Source organism: Trichechus manatus, unplaced genomic scaffold, assembly GCF_000243295.1.
Source record: "Trichechus manatus latirostris isolate Lorelei unplaced genomic scaffold, TriManLat1.0 scaffold00157, whole genome shotgun sequence".
NCBI lineage: Eukaryota > Metazoa > Chordata > Mammalia > Sirenia > Trichechidae > Trichechus > Trichechus manatus.
Genome location: NW_004444093.1, coordinates 6,266,023 through 6,287,928, shown reverse-complemented (window position 1 = coordinate 6,287,928; position 21,906 = coordinate 6,266,023). Strand labels below are relative to the sequence as shown.

General features: G+C 55.5%; 1 protein-coding gene across 2 annotated transcripts in view; it reads left to right on the top strand.

Annotated features, from left to right (window-relative positions):
- The window catches only part of TOP3B (DNA topoisomerase III beta), a 39,427-nt gene extending 17,804 nt beyond the window's left edge, over window positions 1-21,623 (top strand). The window contains exons 2-18 of one of the 2 annotated variants that reach the window (XM_023740544.1): window positions 438-620; window positions 2,050-2,181; window positions 3,939-4,045; window positions 5,192-5,266; window positions 7,031-7,227; window positions 8,607-8,763; window positions 10,445-10,558; window positions 12,184-12,274; window positions 13,825-13,979; window positions 14,104-14,209; window positions 14,751-14,897; window positions 14,995-15,168; window positions 17,245-17,373; window positions 17,882-18,031; window positions 18,558-18,658; window positions 19,165-19,366; window positions 21,064-21,623. In XM_023740544.1, coding sequence (XP_023596312.1) covers window positions 551-620; window positions 2,050-2,181; window positions 3,939-4,045; window positions 5,192-5,266; window positions 7,031-7,227; window positions 8,607-8,763; window positions 10,445-10,558; window positions 12,184-12,274; window positions 13,825-13,979; window positions 14,104-14,209; window positions 14,751-14,897; window positions 14,995-15,168; window positions 17,245-17,373; window positions 17,882-18,031; window positions 18,558-18,658; window positions 19,165-19,366; window positions 21,064-21,545 — 2,589 coding nt within the window. In that variant the 5' untranslated portion in view covers window positions 438-550 and the 3' untranslated portion in view covers window positions 21,546-21,623. Of the gene's footprint in view, window positions 1-151; window positions 621-2,049; window positions 2,182-3,938; window positions 4,046-5,191; window positions 5,267-7,030; window positions 7,228-8,606; window positions 8,764-10,444; window positions 10,559-12,183; window positions 12,275-13,824; window positions 13,980-14,103; window positions 14,210-14,750; window positions 14,898-14,994; window positions 15,169-17,244; window positions 17,374-17,881; window positions 18,032-18,557; window positions 18,659-19,164; window positions 19,367-21,063 lie in introns of those variants that run through there. The other variant, XM_004386199.2, reaches the window with a different exon arrangement.
- The last annotated feature ends 283 nt before the right edge of the window (window positions 21,624-21,906 follow it).

Genomic DNA, 21,906 nt, shown 5'->3' with positions numbered 1-21,906 from the left:
AAAAAAAAAAAAGATTTATAGACTTGGAAACCCTGGGGCAGTTCTATTCTGTTCTGTAGGGTCACTATGGGTCAGAATCAACTCAACAGCAGTGGGTTTTGGTTTTTTTTTTAATCTCAACAGAAGCAGACTGCCACATCTTTCTCCCATGGAGCAGCTGGTGGGTTGGAACCACCAGCCTTTCGGTTAACAGTCAAGCTCGTTAACCACTGTGCCACCAAGGCTGCCTCGGCTTCCCCCAAATGAAGTCAAATTCTCTGGGTTGTCTTTGAACTCATGCAGTTGTTTGTATGTCAGATGTCTTCACATTTTTCTAATTTATTTTTCTTGTCTGGGGGGTTTTGTTTGTTTGTTTTGTTGTAATTCAGTCTCCCTGTTAGTGGAGTAGGCTTGGTTGGCAGCATTGCTGTTTGCTGACTGTCTTTTCTTCTCTCTAGGAGTCAGAGTTGGCAGAGGTGCTGTGGCTAGAAGAGCAGCTAGTGAACACTTTTCTTGCTATTTACCTGAAGCTGGAGTGTGAGGACTAAAGCCCTGGCGGCTTTAAGATAAGATGAAGACAGTGCTCATGGTTGCAGAAAAGCCATCTTTGGCCCAGTCCATTGCCAAAATCCTCTCTCGAGGTAGGCAGACCAACCCCGTTATATTGTTGGCTCAATGTGACCCCATGCACAGCAGAACTAAATGCTGCCCGGTCCTGTGCCCACGATCAGTTGCAGATCGGACTGTTGTGATCCATACAGTTTTTGTTGGCTAATTTTTAGAAGCAGATCACCAGGCCTTTCTTCCTAGTCCATCTCAGCCTAGAAGCACTGCTGAAACCTGTTCAGTATCACAGCAACACACAAGCCTCCACTGACAGACGGCTGGTGGCTACACATGCGGTGCATTGGCCAAAGTTGAAGCCAGGTTTCCCACATGGAAGGTGGGAATTCTACCGCTGCACCACCACCGCTCTCAGACCCACCCCAGCCTGTACTTAGGGTTTTGGTCTGTAAGCCAGGTCATTCATACTTCACAGTATTTCTTTCTTTTTCCAAAGTGCAATTCCACTGCTAGGGCAGATTCAGTGCAGGTCAGCAGATGCTAGTAAGGCTCCTTGATATGAGTCACTGTGGGAGGCACTTCCTGCCTCAGGCCTGTGGCCTGTCAAGCACATGCCAGGGCTAGGTTCCTGAGGGAACAGGCCCAGCTCACAGTGTAGCGGAGGTGCAGACTGGTCACTGTGAGTGGGCTGGGCCACAAACCACAGAAACCAACCTGGACAGACTGAGGCAGAAAAGGAAGTTATGGAGGAAGAAGATACGGCCCAGGCTCCACCCCCATCTGAATCTGACAAGGCCAGTGCCACTGTTACCGTCACCTCTGGGCACACGCCACTGTCCCCTGGACTCTTGACTCTGCTACGGCTGCAGCCACTAACCCTCACAGCCCCTGCACTTTTATACCACTCAGGAGGAGGCGACGGGCCATGCCTTGACCTCTTGCATTCCTGGACCCCGGGGAGCTGGGAGAGCATGGCTGCTCCTCTCCCCGCTCCTTGGCACTGGGGTACTTGATAGCATCCTATATCCCATTCTATTTTGGACTTCCCTGCAAACAGGAAGGGTATTTGGGTGCTGGGTACCAGAAATGACAAGCATCTGCCTTGCCCTCACCTTGGTCCAATGGGTGGAAGAAAGGGCCCCAGTACAGAAGTTGGGGTCCAAGAGGGGAGAGGAGATGGGGCATGAGATCCAGTCCCCAGAGCAGACACCATGGGACTTGATAACCAGTAGGTCCTTGGTAACCTCCCAGTGAAGGTTGAGTGAAGGGAGCAGAATGGAATCAAGAGTGAAAAGAGCAATGAAGAGAGAGCAAGTGTCTGCTCTTTTGCAAAAGCTGGGGGCTGCTTGCTCCTAGCCCACCTGGAGTGCTGCACGGTGAACCAAGCAGGAGGTCAGCGGCCGCTCTGGGTCAGGAGGACTGACCCGCCAGAGGCAGGCTGGTCTGGGCTGCTGCAGTGTCCACAGCTCAGCTGGGGCCGATTCACTGTGAGCTTCTTCTCCCCAGGGAGCATGTCTTCACACAAAGGGCTGAATGGAGCCTGCTCAGTCCACGAGTATACGGGGACCTTCGCTGGCCAGCCAGTCCACTTCAAGATGACGTCTGTCTGTGGTCACGTGATGACCCTGGATTTCCTAGGTGAGTCCCCTCCCCCCTCTCCATCCCTGAGGGAGCCCTGCATGCTGCTCCCTGGGTGTCTTGGGGAAGCCAGGGGAGAGTTCGGGGTAGAGAGGTCTATCCAGAGCCATGAGTTCCAAGGCTGTCAGGTCACAGAGCAGGGATTCAGGGTCCCTGGGTGAGACACCCTGAACCTAGGCACCCGAGGTCCCCATCCCCACTGTACCCCTCCATCACTGCATGGACCCATGCATGCCTTCCTGTAGAGATACAGGCGGTGGCGCCCACCTCAGGAGGGGCCCGTCCTGTGCAGGCATTCAGGGGAGGGCCGTTCTCCTGCTGAGCGTGGCCATCGTCGTATCCTTAATCACTCATTTCCTTGGGAGGGCCAGGCTAGTGGTTCCTGAGTCTAGAGGAAGAGCCCTTGGTTGACAAGCATATGCCCTGGGCTCCAGCTCCCACTCTGCCAGCTCTTGCCTGGGGTCAGGGTCCAATGACTGGACCTCTGCAAATTTCCATTTCTAAAGAGGAAGAAAAACAGAATTTTTTTTTTTAATTTTTTTGGCTTGAACAAACAAAAATTTATTTGCTCACAGTTTAGGAGACTAGAAGTTTGAATTCAGAGTGCCAGCTACTGGGGAAGGCTTTCTTTCTCCGTCGGCTCTGGGGAAAGGTCCTTGACTCTTCACCTTCTGTTTTCTGGTTCCTCGGAGTTCTCCATGTGGCCTGGCACCTATCTTCCCCCCATCTCTGCTTGCTTAGTCTGCTCCTTTTATATCTTGTGAGAGATTCAACTCAAAACACACCTTATACTAATTCTGCCTCATTAACATAACAAGACAAACCATTGGGATTATAAACACAGGTATAGAGGTTAGGATTTACAACACATATTTTAGAGGGACACAATTCAATCTACAACACAGTGTCTATAGATCTTTTCTCTTGGCAAGTTGAAACTTCCATTTCTTGTGTGTGGATGCCATCGACTTCCCAGGGTTGGTTGAGGGTTTGGTGTGAGGGGAAGGTAGTGTGCTCAGCATAGGGCCTGGTGCACAGGAAGGCCTTGGTAGTTGTTCTTGCTGCTCAGCGATGACAGCAGTGACAGTTGTGTGGCCAAGTGTTGGGACCCTGAATTGTAGCACCAGCTGGCAAGTGGGAAGCCAGAATTTAAACTTGGCTCCATCCTCCTCCATTGTCCTGAGCAACAAGAAACAGGGCCTAAAAAGAAAGCTAGAGGGCTGAGAAAGCAGGAGCCTGGCGTTACATGCAGAAGTAGCTGGCTGTGAGGCCTGAAGAGTTTGATCCTCCATGGGGTCGACTGAGTGCCTGCTGTGGGCTGGGCCCAGTGTTGATGGACTAAAGAGTTACAGGAAATCCAGGTTGGAAGAGAGGATACAGGCATGGATGGTGTGATTAGGTGCTCTAGCAAAGGAAGCCAGCCTGAGAGGTGATGCTTCCAGCCACAGGGAAAGTTCCAGAAACAAATTGCAAGTAGCAGCCCCTGCCAGGAGCATGCTTGGCTCCTGGGATGGCTGTGACGTGCAGTGCCAGCCCAGCAGTGGAACAGAAGGAAGGTACGGACTTCCTGAGCTCAGGTCCTGGCTCTGCCTCCAACCATCTGGGCAACCTCAGGCCCATCACTCTCCCAGCCTCCCTGTCCTTGTTTGTGAAACGAAAACACCACCACCCTCTTCCTGGGCTTTTGACAATGTGAAGTGAAGCCTGAGTAAGTTGTGTGACGTGTGACTCAGATGTCACTTTGGCTCTGCTTGCAGGAAAGTACAACAAGTGGGACAAAGTGGACCCCGCCGAGCTGTTCAGCCAAGCGCCGACAGAGAAGAAGGAAGCCAACCCCAAGCTGAACATTGTGAAGTTCCTGCAGGTGTGTGGGGCAGAGCCAGGGGACAGGTACACCAGGGGGGCAGTGAGGGGAAATGTCCCTGCCCACCTTCACTTGGGTACAACAGTCCATGAGTCCTTCTCCCACCTTAGGACCAGTTCCAGTTGCCATCGAGTCAACTCTAACTCATAGCAACCCCAGGTGTGTCAGAGTGGAGCTGTGCTCCATAGTTTTTCCATAGCTGAGTATTTGGAAGTAGATCGCCAGGCCTTTCTTCTAACACACCTCTGGGTGGACTCGAACTTCATTCTTTTGGTTAGCAGCTGAGTGTGTTAACATTTGCACCACCCAGGGACTCCCCAACTTAGACAGGGAGCCCCTCTTCCAGCAGCCCCAGGCGGCTTCTCAGCGCTTTCTGTCAGTGCCCTCTGCTGGCCTGTGAGTTCCTTTCCAGGCCTGCTCCTCTGCATATCACCATCGGGGACCTGGTAGCAGTGTCACCCCGTTTTGGAGAGCAGGAATTCCACTTTAAGATAGAATTTGTTTGTTTTCTAATTTTAAAACAAACGCGTGCTTATTGTGTAAAATTGGAAAAACAGGTAAAGTAGAAAGAAGAGCTATCCATCATCACACGGCCCAAGACGAGCACTGTTAGCATTGAAGGTCAGTTCATTTCAGCCCCTTTTCTGTGTAGTGTATTTCAGGATTAAGATCATATTGCACAGTTTTTTGTGTTTGTTTTTTTTTTAATCTAAAACACAGCAGTTCTGAACTCAATTCATTCTGAGTGAAGTAGCCAGCCCAGCTGCAGCCAGCACTCTGCTCAGCCTGGAGCCTGCACTGGGCACACCAGTTGTTACCAGTTGCCGTTGAGTCGACCTCAACTCACAGCCACCCCACATGTGTCAGAGTAGAACTGTGCTCCATAGGATTTTCAATGGCTGATATTTCAGAAGTAGATTGCCAGGCCTTTCTTCTGAGGTGCCTCTGGGTGGACTTGAACCTCCAACCTTTCTGTTAGCAGCTAAGCATGTTAACTGTGTGCACCTCCCAGAGGGCATAGTCCTCCTAATGAGGCCTGGGGCCATGGTCTGCTGTCTGTCCCAGGTGGGGCCCAGGCTGCCAGCTGGCATTGCTCAGGTGTGGGCATGAGGGACATGTCACACACTGACAGTGTGCTTTGTGCAGGTGGAGGCCCGGGGCTGTGACTACATCGTGCTGTGGCTGGACTGTGATAAAGAGGGTGAGAACATCTGCTTTGAGGTGAGTGCAGCGTCCATGTTCATCCTTACGTTGAAGCCTTTCTGTCACCTGCCCCCAACTGACTCTTGAGGTCACATCATTCCTGTGGCCACAGTAGGGAATAAACCATGTTGGTGTGAAAATGCCTCTTCTCTCCTTTGTTCTGGAAGTCCTGTAGACTCTAATATGCAAGGACTTGGCTGGCATTGATTAAGTGTCATTTCACTCATAAAACATTATATGGGTGAGTGTAGAAGGGGCAGATATGTTCTAGGCTGACGCAGGAGGGTTTCAGAATGGGGCTGTCTTGAGAAAAGGGTTGGTTTTCAGAGCCCCAGGCCCAGCATGACACCTCTCCGTTGTGTTCCCCTGATGCTGATGAGCACCGGTTTCCTTCAGCATGCCTCACCTTTCTCACTTCCTGCCTTCCCTCCTCTATTCTAGCATCCCTCCCTAGGGAGTCCTCCCTGCAGGGAAGCAGGAGCATCACTGTGAGGGCCCCTGCCTGTGCTTGCTGGCTGTGGTGCCATGCCCTGGGCCTTGACTGTGGTCTCATCACCTGGTGCCCCTCAGACGCCACCTCCTTACGGTGACAACCATGGCTGTGTGCCCCCACCCATACAGGGCTGGCACACACTCACGTAGGGCTGGCATGCCTTCACCTGCTCACACAGGGCTGGCACACCCTTACACATTGACACAGGGCTGACACACACTCACACAGGGCTGGCACACCCTTACACACTCACGGGGCTGGCACGCCCTCACACAGGGCTGGCACACGCTCACACGGGGCTGGCATGTCCTCACACGGTCACACAGGCCTTGCACGCCCTCACATGCTCACATGGGGCTGGCAGGCCCTCACATGCTCACACAGGCCTTGCATGCCCTCACATGCTCACACAGGGCTGGCACTCTCACACACTCACACAGGGCTGGCACACCTTTGGACTCAGCAAGTGATCATTGAACAGAAAGAGGCCATCACACCTCCAGGGGGCAGGGACTTCAGGGTGCCCCACTTCCAGGGGTGCACCCTTGGCAAACGTGTTCCCACTTGGCCCCATCCCGCTCGCCCCCACCCCAGTGCCCTGCAGGATGACCCCTCCTTGGAGCCTCTGCACTCAGCATGGACAGTAAGGGCAGCTCGCAGGCCTTTCTCCCCAGAAGAGGCCACTTCTTACCATAAGGAAGCTGCTTGGTCAGGTACCCCCGGCAACACCCCTCCCACCACCTGGCCACCTTAGTGACTCAGCTCTGGGACCCCGCAGGCTAGCAGCAGCATCCATCAGCTCCTCTGAGTCCTCATCCACAGCCATCTGCTTCAGCCCTGAGCTGCCAGTTCCCACCCCCCATCTCTCTTCCTCCTCATTCTCTTTTCTTTCCTTGTCTTGTTCCAGTCCCTTACAAGCTGCCCTCCCCTCCGAGAGCGCCCCCTTCTAGAAGGCAGGGAAATGGGCCAGGGTGTCCCTGGCAGCAGCATCTCCTGGTTTGGTGGGAAGAAATGCAGGAGAGGAGAGAGGGCCACAGCTCGAGGGACAGGAGGACAAAGGGACGTTTGAACGAGTCAGTGGGCGGAAGGAAAGGAAGCCATGTGTGGGAGGTGCTGTGGAGAGATGAGGCTCCTGGAAAAGCGGGTGAGGAGGAGGTCTGCAGGGTGGGGCCAGGGCCACAAACGGTGGAGGGCTCCCCCTGTACAGGAGTCGCCTCATGGCTGGAGAGAGGGAGCGGGAGGCAGACGGTTGCTGCCGACGTAGAACAATGAAGAGTGGTCCCCAACAGGTCCTCGACGCTGTGCTGCCTGTCATGAATAAGGCCCACGGTGGTGAGAAGACGGTGTTCCGGGCCAGGTTCAGCTCCATCACAGACACTGACATCTGCAATGCCATGGCCCGCCTGGGTGAGCCCGACCACAACGAGGCACTCTCAGTGGACGCCCGCCAGGAGCTGGACCTGCGCATCGGCTGCGCTTTCACCAGGTGGGTACGCCGGCTGCCCTCACCCACCCCAGCCTAAAGGATACCTGTGTGCTTTGGTGCCACACCCCCAGCTAGAATGAGCCCTCTGCTCTTCGGTGCCCCACCCCCAGCTGGATCTGTGCCCTGTGTACCCCTGCCTGCTAGCCAGAGCTGTGCCCTGTGCATCCCCACCCCACCCCCCAGCCGGAGCTGTGCCCTGTGCTTCCCTACCCCCCTCAGCCGGAGCTGTGCCCTGTGCGCCCCTGCCCTCCAGCCAGAGCTGTGCCTGTGCATCCCCACCCCACCCCCCAGCCGGAGCTGTGCCCTGTGCTTCCCTACCCACCTCAGCTGGAGCTGTGCCCTATGCTTCCCTACCCCCCTCAGCCGGAGCTGTGCCCTGTGCGTCCCTACCCCCCCACCAGCCAGAGCTGTGCATCCTCACACCACCCCCAGCCGGAGCTGTGCCCTGTGGGCCCCTGCCTCCTAGCTGCAGCTGTTTCCTGTGCATCCCCACCACACAGCCAAGGCTGTGTTCTGTATGTCGCCACCCACACTCCACCCCAGCCAGAGCTGTGCCCTGTGCATCCTCCCTGCAAGCCAGAGCTGTGCCCTGTGTGTCCCCACCCCCACCCCAGCCAAGGATGTGCCCTGTGTGTCCCCACTCCCTTCAGCCAGAGCTGTGCCCTGTGCGTCGGCCCCCCACAGCCAGAGCTGTGCCCTGTGCATCCCCCACCCACCCCCCAGCCGGAGCTGTGCCTTGTGGACCTCTGCCTCCCCCACAGCTGGAACTGTGCCCTATGCTCCCCTGCCTCCTAGCCGCAGCTGTGCCCTGTGCATCCCCACCCCCGCAGCTGGAGCTATGCCCTGTGCACCCCTGCCTTCCAGCTGGAGCTGTGAGTCCACCTCCCCGCGGAGCCAGAGCTGTCCCCCGTACATTCCCGCCCTCCCCCCACGCGGAGCTGTGCCGTCTATGGTCCCTGGGCTTCTAAGAGCCTCAGATCAGCAACTGTGTACTAGGGACAATTTTCAACATTTTAAAAACCCTAAAGAAGGTTGTATATTTAGCTGAAATAATATCGCATAGGTGAGGGAGTAGGGGGGTGAAAAGTAATAAAAGGGGTCCCTGGACCCTTTTATTAATGATAGGAACCTCTGCCCTTCTCTCACTTTCTCTGACACGTACCTGTGCACATGCAGTGGCTCCTCTCTGCCCAGATTCTGCCTGTCTTCTCTGGAGGCCACTCAGTTTCTGGTTGCCTCTGATGCCGTCTTCTAAGCAGGAAGTGGCCGTCGCCTGCCTCCTCCCTGTGCCCACAGTACCAAGCCTGGACTCATACCAGCTTGAATGGCAACATCTCAGTAAATGCATGACCAGGTGTCTCCCCCACCTCTTCTTCTAGGTTCCAGACTAAATACTTCCAGGGGAAATATGGGGACTTAGACAGCTCTCTCATCTCCTTCGGGCCGTGTCAAACTCCCACCCTGGGGTTCTGCGTGGAGAGACACGATAAAATCCAGTCCTTCAAGCCGGAGACCTACTGGGTGCTGCAGGCCAAGGTTTGCCTTCTGTTCCCTCTTGGTGCCAGGCTCTCCAGGTTTGGAGTTTGGGTTCTGAGAGTCTTTCTTCACCAGCAGTATCATAATGTAATTATATCATAAAAATATCTACTGATGTTTATCAAGCTCCTTTGTGTACTAAGTACTTTACATGCATTATCTCATTTAATCCTCAAAGTAATATCCTCATTTCATAGCTGGAAAAACCGAGGGCTAGAGAGGTTGTAACTTGCCCACGTAGATGGCAGAGCCAAGATTTGAGTCCAGCTCATTCGGTCAACATGACACAGAGCTGCCCCACAGCTACATGACAGGCATTGTGAGTACTGTCCCCATGGCTGGTGCAGCCTCCCTGGCCCAGGAGATGGGGAACCCCAGGCTTCCCTCCTCTGGCCCCGTGCTCCATTGCCTGCTGTCCCGGATCCACGTGTGGGCCTGGTGCCCAGCGCAGAGCAGACTCAGACATCACAGACTGACATTGCCCCAACCTGTTCTCAAGCCCTCAAAAAGAAGTAGCATCAGAGCAGCAGCCAGCAGGCATGTGCTCAGAGCTGTGCTGGTGCTCGGGGATGCACTGCAGGCCCTGCCACATGGCAGCGCATGTTGGTTGCTGCTACAGGAGCACAGTGGGACATAGTGGACAGGAGTTCATAACCACAGTGAAGCTAAGTGTCTGCATAATGAATGGAGGGTTGAGGCCCGTGGATCGCCACCTTCTCAAGTGTGAGGGCCCTTTGGTCTTTAGAAGTGTTTTTTTGTCTCCACATGGTAGTAGCTATATTTTTAATATCTGGTGATTGATGTGATACTTAAAGAAGAAAGTACCGTGAGGTCACCAGCACTTTAAGGCAATTGTGCATTTCACCACCACGGCAGCGTCCACCGCTGCTTGGAACGTAGCACATGTGCAAGTCAGGACATGGTCAATCACCAGCTCCCAGGGACGACTCCGTGTGCCCTCACAACCCCCAGAGCTGGGGGCATGAACATGGACACCGTGCATGGGAGAGAGGCAGAGCATGGCCTGCAGGGGCCCAAGCTGGAACCCTTAGCCTTTGTGGGGGCAGTGGGGTTGAGCTAGGCCTGGGCCAGTTGAACCTGGATACATGGGAATGTGCTCAGCTCTGGAGAGGGAGCAAGGCCACCCAGCAGAGTCCAGCCAGCTTATGTGGCCAGGCCCAAGAACTCGACTGAGTGCTATAGCATGCTGGTTTTCAGACTTTTTAGAAAAGTCTTAGCACCCTCTCTTCAAATAAAAACCTCCATGGGAGCACCTTGTAAGATTTAAAACATAAGCCGGCACTGCCCTGGTTGACAAAGGGTTGGGGGCCCTGCCGATGGGACCCCACCTAGTGCTAGGCGGGGGGAGGGGAGCAGGGATGGCACGAGGGGCTTGGACACTCCCAAGGACGCACCAGCCTCCATTTCAGGCCACCCCTAGGAAGACCGTCTGCCTGGTTTCGAGGACAGACCTGGAGTGAGAGCAGCTCTGTCTTGGACAGAGGCTGGGCCTCAGCATGCAGATCCATGCTCCTGAATAGATATAGCCACGAGACACTAGAGCCTGGACCGGTTGGCCCCAAACATGGACCAGCTGCATCTACCCCGTCTCTTCCCTGGCACTGGGAGGTCGCCTGGATACTTTTTCTCACCTGCTCCCCTTTTACCCTTCTTCCTGCAGGTGAATGCTGATAAAGACAGAACTCTCCTTCTGGACTGGGACCGAGTGCGAGTGTTCGACCGGGAGATTGCACAGATGTTTTTAAACATAACAAAGCTGGAGAAGGAAGCCCAGGTATGCCTGCCCTGCCACACCTGTCACATTTCAACCTTGGTGGGGGATGGGAGTGGGTGGGGGGATTTGGGAGCCTCTGGCTGGAGGAATAGCTTGTGGCCCAAGGTCACATGTTTCTCCCCCTTTCTCAAACACAAACATCTTTTGGAAAGAATGGCTACTCACATATATACCCAGCACAATGTTAGTTGCTGTCAAGTTGTCCCCAGCTCATGGCGACCCCATGCACAGTGGAACAAAACACTGCCCAGTCCTGAGCCATCCCGATGATCAGTTGCAGATGGGACCATTGTGATCCATAGGGTTTTCATTGGCTGATTTTTGGGAGTAGATCACCAGACCTTTCTTCCTATTCCACCTTAGTCTAGACGCTCTGCTGAAACCTGTTCAGCGTTATAGCAACCTGCAAGCCTCCACTGACAAACAGGTGGTGGCTAAGCATGAAGTGCATTGGCCAGGAATCGAACCTGGGTCTCCCACATGGAAGGCGAGACTTCTACCACAGGACCACCACTGCCCCCACCCAACACAATAGCTACAGTGTATTGCATACCTGCTCTAGACCAGGCACCACCCCAAACCTGTGACCCTGGTGGCCCTCTTACCGTCCCTGTCCACGTGACCCAAGGGGCATGGTCTCCTTCTGGCAGGACTCCACACAGGTGTCCTTGCTTTATGACATGTGAGGGTAATGGCTATGCTTTGTGACGTGAGGGTAACAGCTGTGGAGGGACCTCTCACGCTGCCTCACTTGCCCAGGGTCACAGCCAGTAAGGGTTGGATCTGGGATTCTAGCCTCTGTCAGCTTTGCAACCTTTTACCGCCTTCTATCTTTTATTCCCACCACTATCTGTCAGTTTGAGTCCCCATGAGTCGGAGTCAACTCAATAGCAACTGACATGTCTTACTTGGGCAGGGTTTCTTTGAGTTCAAGGAGCTGCAGCAGGGGTGGCTGCACGAGTGGGGCAGGTCTGCGGCCATTGAAGCAAATGTCCTGCAGCCATGAGAGTGGCCAGGGTCCTTGGGGCACAGCCTGGCTGCCTTCAGTCACTGTCCCTGCCCTCCTCAAGCCTTCCCTGGGTGCCCTTTTGCCCACCCAGAATGTTTGCCATTTCTGTCATATTCACATGTACACGTAAAGTGACGTTAATTATGTTAACCATGTTCAAGCATTTTTCCATCACCTTTCACAGCTCAGTGTCCCCTAAACATTGTGGCTTCCTTTCCCCCTCCCCCCAGCCCGCCCCTGGTAACCACTATACAGTCCCGTCTCTGGATTCCTCTTCGCTCCTCCACATTTCCTCTTTCCCAGGAAATTGTGCCCTTACAGCATTGTCATTCTTTCCCCTTCCTGTTGTGTGCTGTCGAGTCGATTCCGACTCATAGCAACCCTGTAGGACAGAGCAGAACTGCCTCATAGGATTTCCAGGAAGCGGCTGGTGGATTCAGACTGCTGACCTTTTGGTTGGCAGCCTGAGCTCTTAACTACTTCACCACCAAGGGCTCCTTTCCCCTTCCTAGTCCTGCGTAAATACCCACTCACGTCTTTAGACCACTGTGAGAGTCAGGGAGGCCAAGTGGATGAAGCCAGACCTTCCACCCACATGCTAGATCCCGCCCTGTAGGTGGAGGCCACCAGCAGGAAGGAGAAGGCCAAGCAGAGGCCCCTGGCCCTGAACACCGTGGAGATGCTGCGGGTGGCCAGCTCCTCTCTGGGTACGTAGGGGTGCTCCTTTGAGGTCCCCGAAAGACTTATGGTGCAGGTACACGGCCTTGTTCAATGCCAGTATAGTGGTGGACACCCGGGGCATGGGACGTGGAGCTGACGCCCACCTCTGCCGAGCACCACTCCTCTGTGCTATGTGAGGCTACGGAGGAGCCTGAATCTTGTGCAGATTGCATTTCTCAGTAAGTTCCAGAGTAAAGCCAAACCCGTTGCCATTGAGTCCACTCCAACTCACGATGACCCTATGTGTATTTGAGTAGAAATACTCCATAGGGTTTTCTTGGCTGTAATCTTCATGGAAACAGATCACCAGGCCTTTCTTCCATGGGTTCGAACCACCAACCTTTCAGTTAGCAGCCAAGAGCAATCTATTTGCACCACCCAGGGGAGTAGGAACAAGAAAATGCAAACAGGAGAGAGGATTCCATTTCACAGTATTGTTGGTTAACACTCAGTAGCTCCTTAGGATTTATTTATGCAGGGAAACCTGGCCTGTGTCATATTGTTACAAGTAGAAACAGCTCCTTGTGAGGTCAGAGTGGCTGCGGCCAGGACTGAAGACCCAGGAGGTCATCTGGCGGTTTGTGTCCTTCCCCTTCATGGGCTTTTCTCATGCAGGCCCTCCTGCGTCCCTGGCTCCATTGAGTCCCCTCAGAGGCATTTATGCCCTGGGGGTCCCAGCTCTGCAGCCAAACTCTCCTCCAAACCCTACTTGACCACTTCCTTCCTTGTCCCTGGAGCCTTGTGAGAAAATGGGGATTATGACAGTTTCTATCTTCTGGGCAGCTGTAAGGGTTACATAATGTGAAACAGTACTCTTTTTGTTTTTTTTCTTTGAGATTTTATTTTAAGATACAGACAAATGCAATATAATGGAAAAATAAATAACCCATACAATGGAAACTCTACAGTCATTTAAAAGGAGTAAGGTAGAGCTACATGGTGTCATCCACCACCCATCCATCAGTTTGTCATACTGTGGTGGCTTGTGTGTTACTCTGATGCTGGAACCTATGCCACTGGTATTTCAAATACCAGCAGGGTCAGCCATGGTGGAAAGGTTTCAGCTTCTAGACTAGGAAGAAAGGCCTGGTGACCTACTTCTGAAAATTAGCCAGTGAAAACCCTATGGCTAATGACAAAAAGTATATTTTAACAATAGCAGTGATGATGTTCTTTAATCCCCAAGACGGGCACCTCCCTTGAAACCCCAGAGCAGTGTCAGTGGGTGTAAGGGAGAGGGCCCAGCTGGGGTTGGAGGCCAGCAAGCGGGACCCATCTCCTGTGGCTGGCTGGGAGCAGGGTGGGCACTATCTTGGGGTCCTGCCTCCACAGTGCTAAGAGGGGCTGGGCTAGAGACATGGGACCTCTGACCAGATGATAGCTCGTGATGGTGCTGGTTACAGCCCCTCTGCATTCACAACCCAGGCCTTGGGGACTGTGGGCAGGGTCCTGGGAGAGCAGTGTCAGCAGAGGGGCTGGGTGCAGGTTTCTGGCCATCCCCAGCTTCCAGGCCAGCTGAGGCCTCCATCTCTTGCAGGCATGGGGCCACAGCACGCCATGCAGACCGCAGAGCGCCTCTACACACAGGGCTACATCAGCTACCCACGTACCGAGACCACCCACTACTCTGAGAACTTCGACCTGAAGGGCCCTTTGCGGCAGCAGGCCAATCACCCGTACTGGGCTGACACAGTGAGTGGGCTGGGCCTCAGAACACTTTCGGCCATCTGGCCAGACCCAGAACTGGTAGCGGCCCCGCTCTTGGCAGGAGAGCAGTGAGCCTAGGCTGACACATTACCTGGTCCTCTCTCCGCAGGTGAAGCAGTTGTTAGCAGAAGGGATCAACCGCCCACGGAAAGGCCACGATGCTGGCGACCACCCCCCCATTACCCCTATGAAGGCGGCCACAGAGGCTGAATTAGGTATGAGACACACACACACATACACACTTCTCAGGCTTCCAGGGAGGTGAGGGGTATGGCCACCATCAATGGCGGCAGGCCCTGTTGGTCGTGCAGAGAGGTGGGAAGGCAAGCGAGGGGCCAGGATGGCTGCGGAGGGACCAGCGCAAGGATTGTATCTCCTACTGCCCACGTGCGTGAAAGACACAGATAGGAAAGGCACAGTTTGGGTAGAGACAGTCTGGGTCTGGATCACAGTGGCATGCCCCTGGACAGTGGAAGGCAGGACGGTGCCTGGACAATGGTCCATCTGGGAGTGGGGTTGGGGGCTGTGTGTGGAGGGGTGGGGCCATGGCGGCAAGGAGCCCACACGGCACAGGAAACTGGCTTTCCCTGTGTGTGTTCCTTCTTCCTTCTGGGGCTTTGGTGCAGGCCTGGCCTGGTACCCCACGGGAGGGAAGGATGAAGACCCATGAGGGCCTCCAACCTGGGCCCCATGACTGTGCGGGGGGCACCAGCACTCCCCCACCAGTGGCCACAGCAACCACTCCCACCATTGCAGGGGGTGATGCATGGCGGCTGTATGAGTACATCACACGGCACTTCATCGCTACGGTGAGCTATGACTGCAAGTACCTGCAGAGCACCATCACCTTCCGCATCGGTCCCGAACACTTCACCTGCTCTGGGAAGACCGTCCTCTCAACAGGTGATACAGACCCCACATCACAGGCAGACAGGGACCGAGGGATGGGGCAAAGGCCTTCTAGGCCAGGCCCTGACCCTGAGGGGTGCGCTCTCTGCAGGCTTCACAGAGATTATGCCCTGGCAGAGTGTGCCCCCGGAGGACAACCTGCCTACCTGCCAGTGGGGTGACACCTTCGCCGTCAGCGAGGTGAAGATGCTGGAGAAGCAGACGAGCCCACCCGACTACCTGACAGAGGCCGAGCTTATCACGCTCATGGAGAAGCACGGCATCGGTGTGCATCCCTGTCCTGCACTGCCCCCAGCGGGAAGCCCTCACCCAAGCTCCTCCCAATGGAGGCTTGAGCTGCAGCCTCCTGCACTGAGAGCTACTCACACTGACCCACGCTCATGGTTGAGGGCAGCCCCGGAGGCCACCTGACTCGTTTACAAGGAGAAATCCCAGAGTCAGTCAGGATCTCCCAAGTCCACACAGCAGCCAGGCCTGTCCCCTCTTGTGGGAGCCACTTCAGTCAGAGGCGCGAAGTCCCTGCCCCAGGGACAGGGCATCCCCAAGGTGACAATGAGTGTCCCCATGCAAGTGGGTGGCATCAGGGTGCTGTCAACTCCCACCTGCAGTCAGTTGCCTGTGCGGGTATCTCAGGGGAGGTGGGCAAGACAAGCCCCTGCCTGTAAGCCATGACCGTGGGCGTGGAACTGACTAGCAGGCCCTCTGCCCAGTGGCACTCCCTGGGGGGCATTGCGCAGTCCCCGACATGAGCCTCCTGGCCAACCTGGTTGACAAACTCTGGAGGGCTGTGGACAGTGGGTCTGGGACAATGAGGGCTGTTGCATCTGGGTTCTGCCCACTGTTTATTGGTTGTACAGGTGAACTTGGTGGAGCACCTCTCTTTAACATGAGGTCCTGGTGACGTGGCCTGGGTGGGAGGCAGGGACTGGGCCTGAGTGTGGGTGCTGCTCGCCCAGTGCCTGTGGCCTTCCTTCTGACTGGGACAGCCCTGCTCTGGCTAGGGAACCTTTCTACATCTGTGGTCCGAGCCTAGTGACCAACATGAGCCGCAGTTGTGGCCATGACTGACAGTGGCATCGGGCACAGGGCTGTGGGGTTGTGTGAGAAGGGCCCACCAGAACTGCCACTCAGGGCTGAGGCAGAGCCACCAGCCTGTCGGGCCTGCCCCACTGTGAGCCTCTGGTCCCCAGTCCTTCAAATGTGAAGGCCTACCTCAGAGCTGCCTGGGGAAGGACAAGAGGATGGCATCCCGTGCTGGCCCATGGCAGACGTACCATGAGCATTTGTCTCCTTTTTGTCCCCTTGAACGCAAATCGCAGTCTTCGATTTTGTCTTCTGTGCTAAGAAAAAGGCCCCTCAGGGTGGGGTGCAGTGTTGACAGCATCGTAGGGACCTAACCCAGGGAATGGTGGAGCCCTGCCCATGGTCACGGGGAGAGGGAGGGCAGCAGTGGGTCAGGGCCACCAGGTTTGGAAGGGGAAAGTTTGGCAGCGTGCTGGGAGTCTTTACCCACAGTCTTGACGTGGGTCTGGGCTGGACCCAGGAGCAGATTTTAGAGGGTTTGTGGGCCCTAGAAAGGAGGGACCCTCCTGGAACTCAGCTTCCATTTCAACAACATATGGTTCCTCAGCTTTCTGTGTTTTTAAAATTACTGACCAAGTAGATCAAGTGCATTTGGGTTTTGGATGGACATTTGACATCTTCGCAGATGGGGGACAGGCCCCGTGGCAGTGCGGCCAGGTGGGCTCACGGCCAGTGAGCACTTGGACCCAAGGACAGAGATGGGCAGCAGGGAGCCACAAGATCGGAACAGCCAGTCACCTTGCTGCCATGTCACACTATCAGTGTTGCACTTACAGCCAGGGAGGCCCCATGCTCAGTGTCTTGGGCGACGTCCTCACAGAGGCAGCTGCCCAGGCGGTGAAAAGACTGCTTGTGGTGCCTGGGAGCCCCACCCTCCCACAGCTACACTGCGGTGGGGGAGCATGTACGGGGAAGAGAAACGGGGATGAGACCTGTGTACAGTGGTTGGGCCACAGGGTTGAGGTAGTAGAGAGGCCACGGAGGTTGCACTGACAAGACTTGTGGGGGGCGAGCTCTGTGGCCTTGGCTGCATAACCTAACCTCTCTGAGCCTCCACATCCCATCTGTAAATGGGAACAAGCACTGATGCTGTGCCGGCAGTCCTTGAGGTCAGCAAGACAATGTATGAGAAGCACACCGCACAGCGTGGGGGTAAGGGGGCTGGGTACAGGGGCCCTTGGTGGGGGTAATGCTGAGCACACAGTCTGAAGGGTGAGTGGGAAGGCAAGGAGGACCAGGTCTTGTCTGGGTGTTCCAGGGACGGATGCCAGCATCCCCGTGCACATCAATAACATCTGCCAGCGAAACTACGTCACTGTGGAGAGCGGGCGCCGGCTCAAGCCCACCAACCTCGGCATCGTCCTGGTGCACGGCTACTATAAGATTGGTGAGTCGGGCTGTCCTCCCCCACCTCCGGGCTGGCTGGGCTCCCTGACCTCTCCTGACGGGCACGGCCTCACTCTGCATCCCCCAAAGCCCAGTGCCAGGTACTGCGCCAGGTGCCCCTGGGGCCTGCCCAGAGCAGGGCTCGACCCATGTGATGGATGAGCCCACATGTGTGGGGACCTCAGCAGGGGCCAGGCCTGGGGTCCTCACCACAGTGCTTGTCTCGACTCTGTCACCGGGAGGGATAGAGGAGTGCAGGCCTTTCCTGGGCACATCTGTGACACTGCCTTGAAGGTCCCTCTGCACAAGATTCCAGTGGGAGGTCAAGAAAACCCTGGTGGCAGCATGGCAGCCAGCCTGGTACCGTCCAGCTCTGTGGACAAGAGGCCCAGAGGGGCCAGGGGACTGGCCAGAGCTGGAGGGAGCATGGCAGTGGCCTTTTCCCTGCCTGATGGGGCCGCAGCCACTCGGGTCCAAGTGCTCCCACCGTGCCCTGGTCCCACCCACAGATGCGGAGCTGGTGCTCCCCACCATCCGCAGCGCCGTGGAGAAGCAGCTGAACCTAATTGCCCAGGGCAAGGCTGACTACCGCCAGGTGCTGGGGCATACCCTGGACATCTTCAAGAGGAAGTTCCACTACTTCGTCGACTCCATTGCCGGTACGGTCTGCTCCTCCCTGCCCCTTCCCAGAGGACTCTTGGTCAGGCCACCCTGTCTGTCCCTCACCAGACAGGTGGGGATGCCTCACTGCTGGTCACTGTCAGCATGAATGCATGGCAGTGTCCACAGTACTCACAGGGCCAGGCTGGCCCAGTGCACATGCTTCCAGTGGGCTACTCTGCCGTTCTGTCACTGCCAGCAGAAGCCGCACTGTCATGGGGGACCGTGTACTCCCCCGCAGGGACTGTGCATACTTACCCACGGGATTGTGTACTCACCCATGGGACTGTGTGCACTCACTGCAGGGTGCTGTGCATACTCACCATGAGCACTGTATATACTCAGACTCTTGCCCAAATCAGCAGAGGGTGGAGGGTGGGGTAGGAACTTCTTTCAGTCTACCCAGTCCACTGAACATCGTCAGGGAGGTGGGAAAGCTCTTCTGACAGCAGTTCCCAGCATACCTGGGCGCTAATTCCAGCTCCAAACCTGGAGGCCCCCTTCCCTGGCCCTGTTTGCTTCCAGGCATGGATGAGTTGATGGAGGTGTCATTTTCGCCCCTGGCTGCCACGGGAAAGCCCCTCTCCCGCTGCGGCAAGTGCCACCGGTTCATGAAGTACATCCAGGTGGGTAGGGGCAGCGATGATCCTTACGGCCTGCAGTGCTCAGTGCACAAACTTGGCAAGTCCCGGCCCTTTGAGTCCTCTTGCTTCCTCTTTGGTCATCCAGGAAGAATGTTTCTTTTCCTGGTTGCCCCACAAGAGTGGTTGGAGGCCTGATGCAGCCTTGCCAATAAGCACCCCCAGGGGCCCCCAAGCTGTTAAACCACCTAGACACACATTGTCCCTCAGGGGCTCAGACACCTCAATGCCCATTGTCCCCTAAGGGCCCTGAGCTGTTAAACCACCTAGGTGCACACTATGCACTTTCAGCCGCGGTGGGGGGCACTAATATACATGCAGGGATTGTGAGCTCCCTTTCTGCAGGAGGTAGGGGGACAGGGGTCCTAAGACACAGGCTGGAGGCCTGGCCTGAAGGCCTTGTGAGCAGCATACCAACATTAAAAGGAGTCAGAGTGGGGAATGCCGGGCAGCCCGCAGCCCCCCATGCCAACTCCATATGTTGCCCACAGGCCAAGCCGAGCCGCCTGCACTGCTCGCACTGCGACGAGACCTATACCCTCCCCCAGAACGGCACCATCAAACTCTACAAGGAGCTCCGGTGCCCGCTGGATGACTTTGAGCTGGTCCTATGGTCGTCAGGCTCTCGGGGCAAGAGCTACCCTCTGTGCCCCTACTGCTACAACCACCCGCCCTTCCGAGACATGAAGAAAGGTGAGCACATCCTGGGCCTCAGCCACCACCAGGTATCTGTGGTCTCTGTGCAGTGCTGGCCTGCCTAGTACTGTGCTGGCCCAAGGCAGAGGGCTGCCCCTGCCCACCCTCTGAGTGCTTACTGGAGCAGAGCCAGGACGGCACTGGCTCAGGCATTGGCTGCCAGCCTGCTGCTCTGGCCAGGTGCTAACTGAGTGGCGACTGGTCTCTGCGTGTGCTTGGCGTTTGGGCCAGGGCACAAGGTGCCTACCCCCTGCTGGAGCGAATGAGAGTGCAACAGACTGGGTGTCCACCCAGCACAGGATTCGCTGTAGTCAGCACCTACGGCCCTGCCTATCTCCTCTGACTGAGAGTGCGTGGCCAAGCGGTGGAGAGACCACACCAGGGCCTGAGGCCATCCAAGCCCACCCCCCCTTACAACCAAGCTACCCCTTTGCAGTCAACGTGACCTCTCAGGGCTGTCATCACCCCACATTGCAGATGAGGAGCCAAGGGCCAGTGAGAGCCAGGCATCTGCCCCAGTTCACAGAGGGGGTGGTGGGCATGGCCTAAGTCCAGGCTGCTGGGTAAGGTCCTTCCCTACTGTCCTAGGGAAGTCACTGAACCAACACTCCAATTTGATATTAAAAACAAATAAAATTTACTGAAGGAATGAACCACGGGACAGCATGCGTTCAGTTTGGCTGTAATGGCATGCTCTGCCTTACAGGCAAAACAAAGAGATATTTAACAAGTAGAATGAGTACAGGTAACAACTTCACATCAAAGCAATGGCAAGAAAGGAGGTGAGATTTACAAGGGTGGCAATTAACTGAAACTTTCTTTACACCAGTTTCTAGACTAACACACATCTCTGGTACTTGATACAATTTAACTAAAGCAATATTTCTAAAATGAAAAGTATAAACAATTCCAACATGAAAGTCCTAGTGATATATTTGCAGCTGCGCCAACTTAGTTGGAGTTTTTGGATACAGAACTGACCATTAGTTAGGAAAATGTAAATAAACTCTGCTTACTTAGCTAAGAGAAAAAGAGAATGCTTAGGCGCTTGCTGAGGAACTTCTTTTAAGGTAGTTAAAAGAACATGTTTATCTGTAGGCTCCAATTTACTTTAACAATTCAGTGAAGCTTTTTCTAAGGCCAGTTGTGGGAACACTCTTAACAACCACGACTGAACTGACTGAGCTTTTGTTTTTCAAACGACACACTTTAACAGAAGTCAAATGTTATCATGAGAGTAGAAGTAAAACCCCAGTTTAATTTCAGAATGGAGTACTTAATTTTAGTTCTGAAATCCCCCCCAGTTAAGCCTACCAGAACCTCAGAATTTAAAAGTTCCTCCCATACTACCCTCTAGCAGCTTCCAGAGAATCTGGCCCTTGCATGTGGCCCAGTGGAGCTGCTGGTCAGTATGAGCTGTGGAAGCACAGCTGAAGGACCAAGGGATTGGTGTTTGCCTGGGCAGGGGCCGGAGGGCAGAGGAGCCTCTAGAGAAGCAAGATGGTGGCTGTGGCGGGATCTTCCAGACCCCAGGGCCAGCATGAGCAAGGACCTCCCCAGAGCAAGGTGGAGGAGCATTTCTGCTGGGATGAGGAACGCTGGAATGTTGAGACACTGAGAGCCATCCTGGTGGCTGCAGTGGGGAGGGCTGGCAGGATGGGGCCAGAAGTGCATTGTGACCTCCCTCTCCACAGGCATGGGCTGCAATGAGTGCACGCACCCCACCTGCCAGCACTCGCTGAGCATGCTGGGCGTCGGGCAGTGTGTGGAGTGTGAGAGCGGCGTGCTGGTGCTGGACCCCACCTCAGGCCCCAAGTGGAAAGTGGCCTGCAACAGGTGCAATGTTGTGGCGCACTGCTTCGAGAATGCCCACCGCGTGCGCGTGGCTGCTGACACCTGCGGGGCCTGTGAGGCTGCCCTGCTCGATGTGGACTTCAATAAAGCCAAGTCCCCGCTGCCCGGTGGCGAGACGCAGCACACAGGTTGCGTCTTCTGCGACCCCGTCTTCCAGGAGCTGGTGGAGCTGAAGCATGCAGCCGCCTGCCATCCCATGCACCGTGGCGGCCCAGGCCGCAGGCAGAGCCGAGGGCGGGCCCGAGGCCGGAGGCCCCTGGGGAAGCCCAGCCCCCGGCGGCCAAAGGACAAGATGTCAGCACTGGCCGCCTACTTTGTGTGAGAGCTAGTGTGCCCTGGCCCTGGGTGGTACAGCTGTCATGGTTGTCCTCTGGTCACTGAAACCATTAAAATGCATTTTTTTCCTCAGAGCAAAGATCTCAGGCCTTGTGCTAGTCAAAGCTTTCAGAAGCTTGACTCCTCCCTGGGGCCTATGGGGCCCCTTCCTCATTCCTCCCTGCTCAGTCTCCTCCCCTCCCCACTCCCCCCTCCCTGTCCCTGCCTTTCCCTGCATCCCAAGCACAAGTCCTATGGGCACCCTGCTCCGGCTGGCACAGGCGGTGCCCACAGGAGGCCCCACATCTGGAGATGGAGTAGATATGGTCAGCAGTTCACAGCACATTCCACATGTGACCATGCATAGG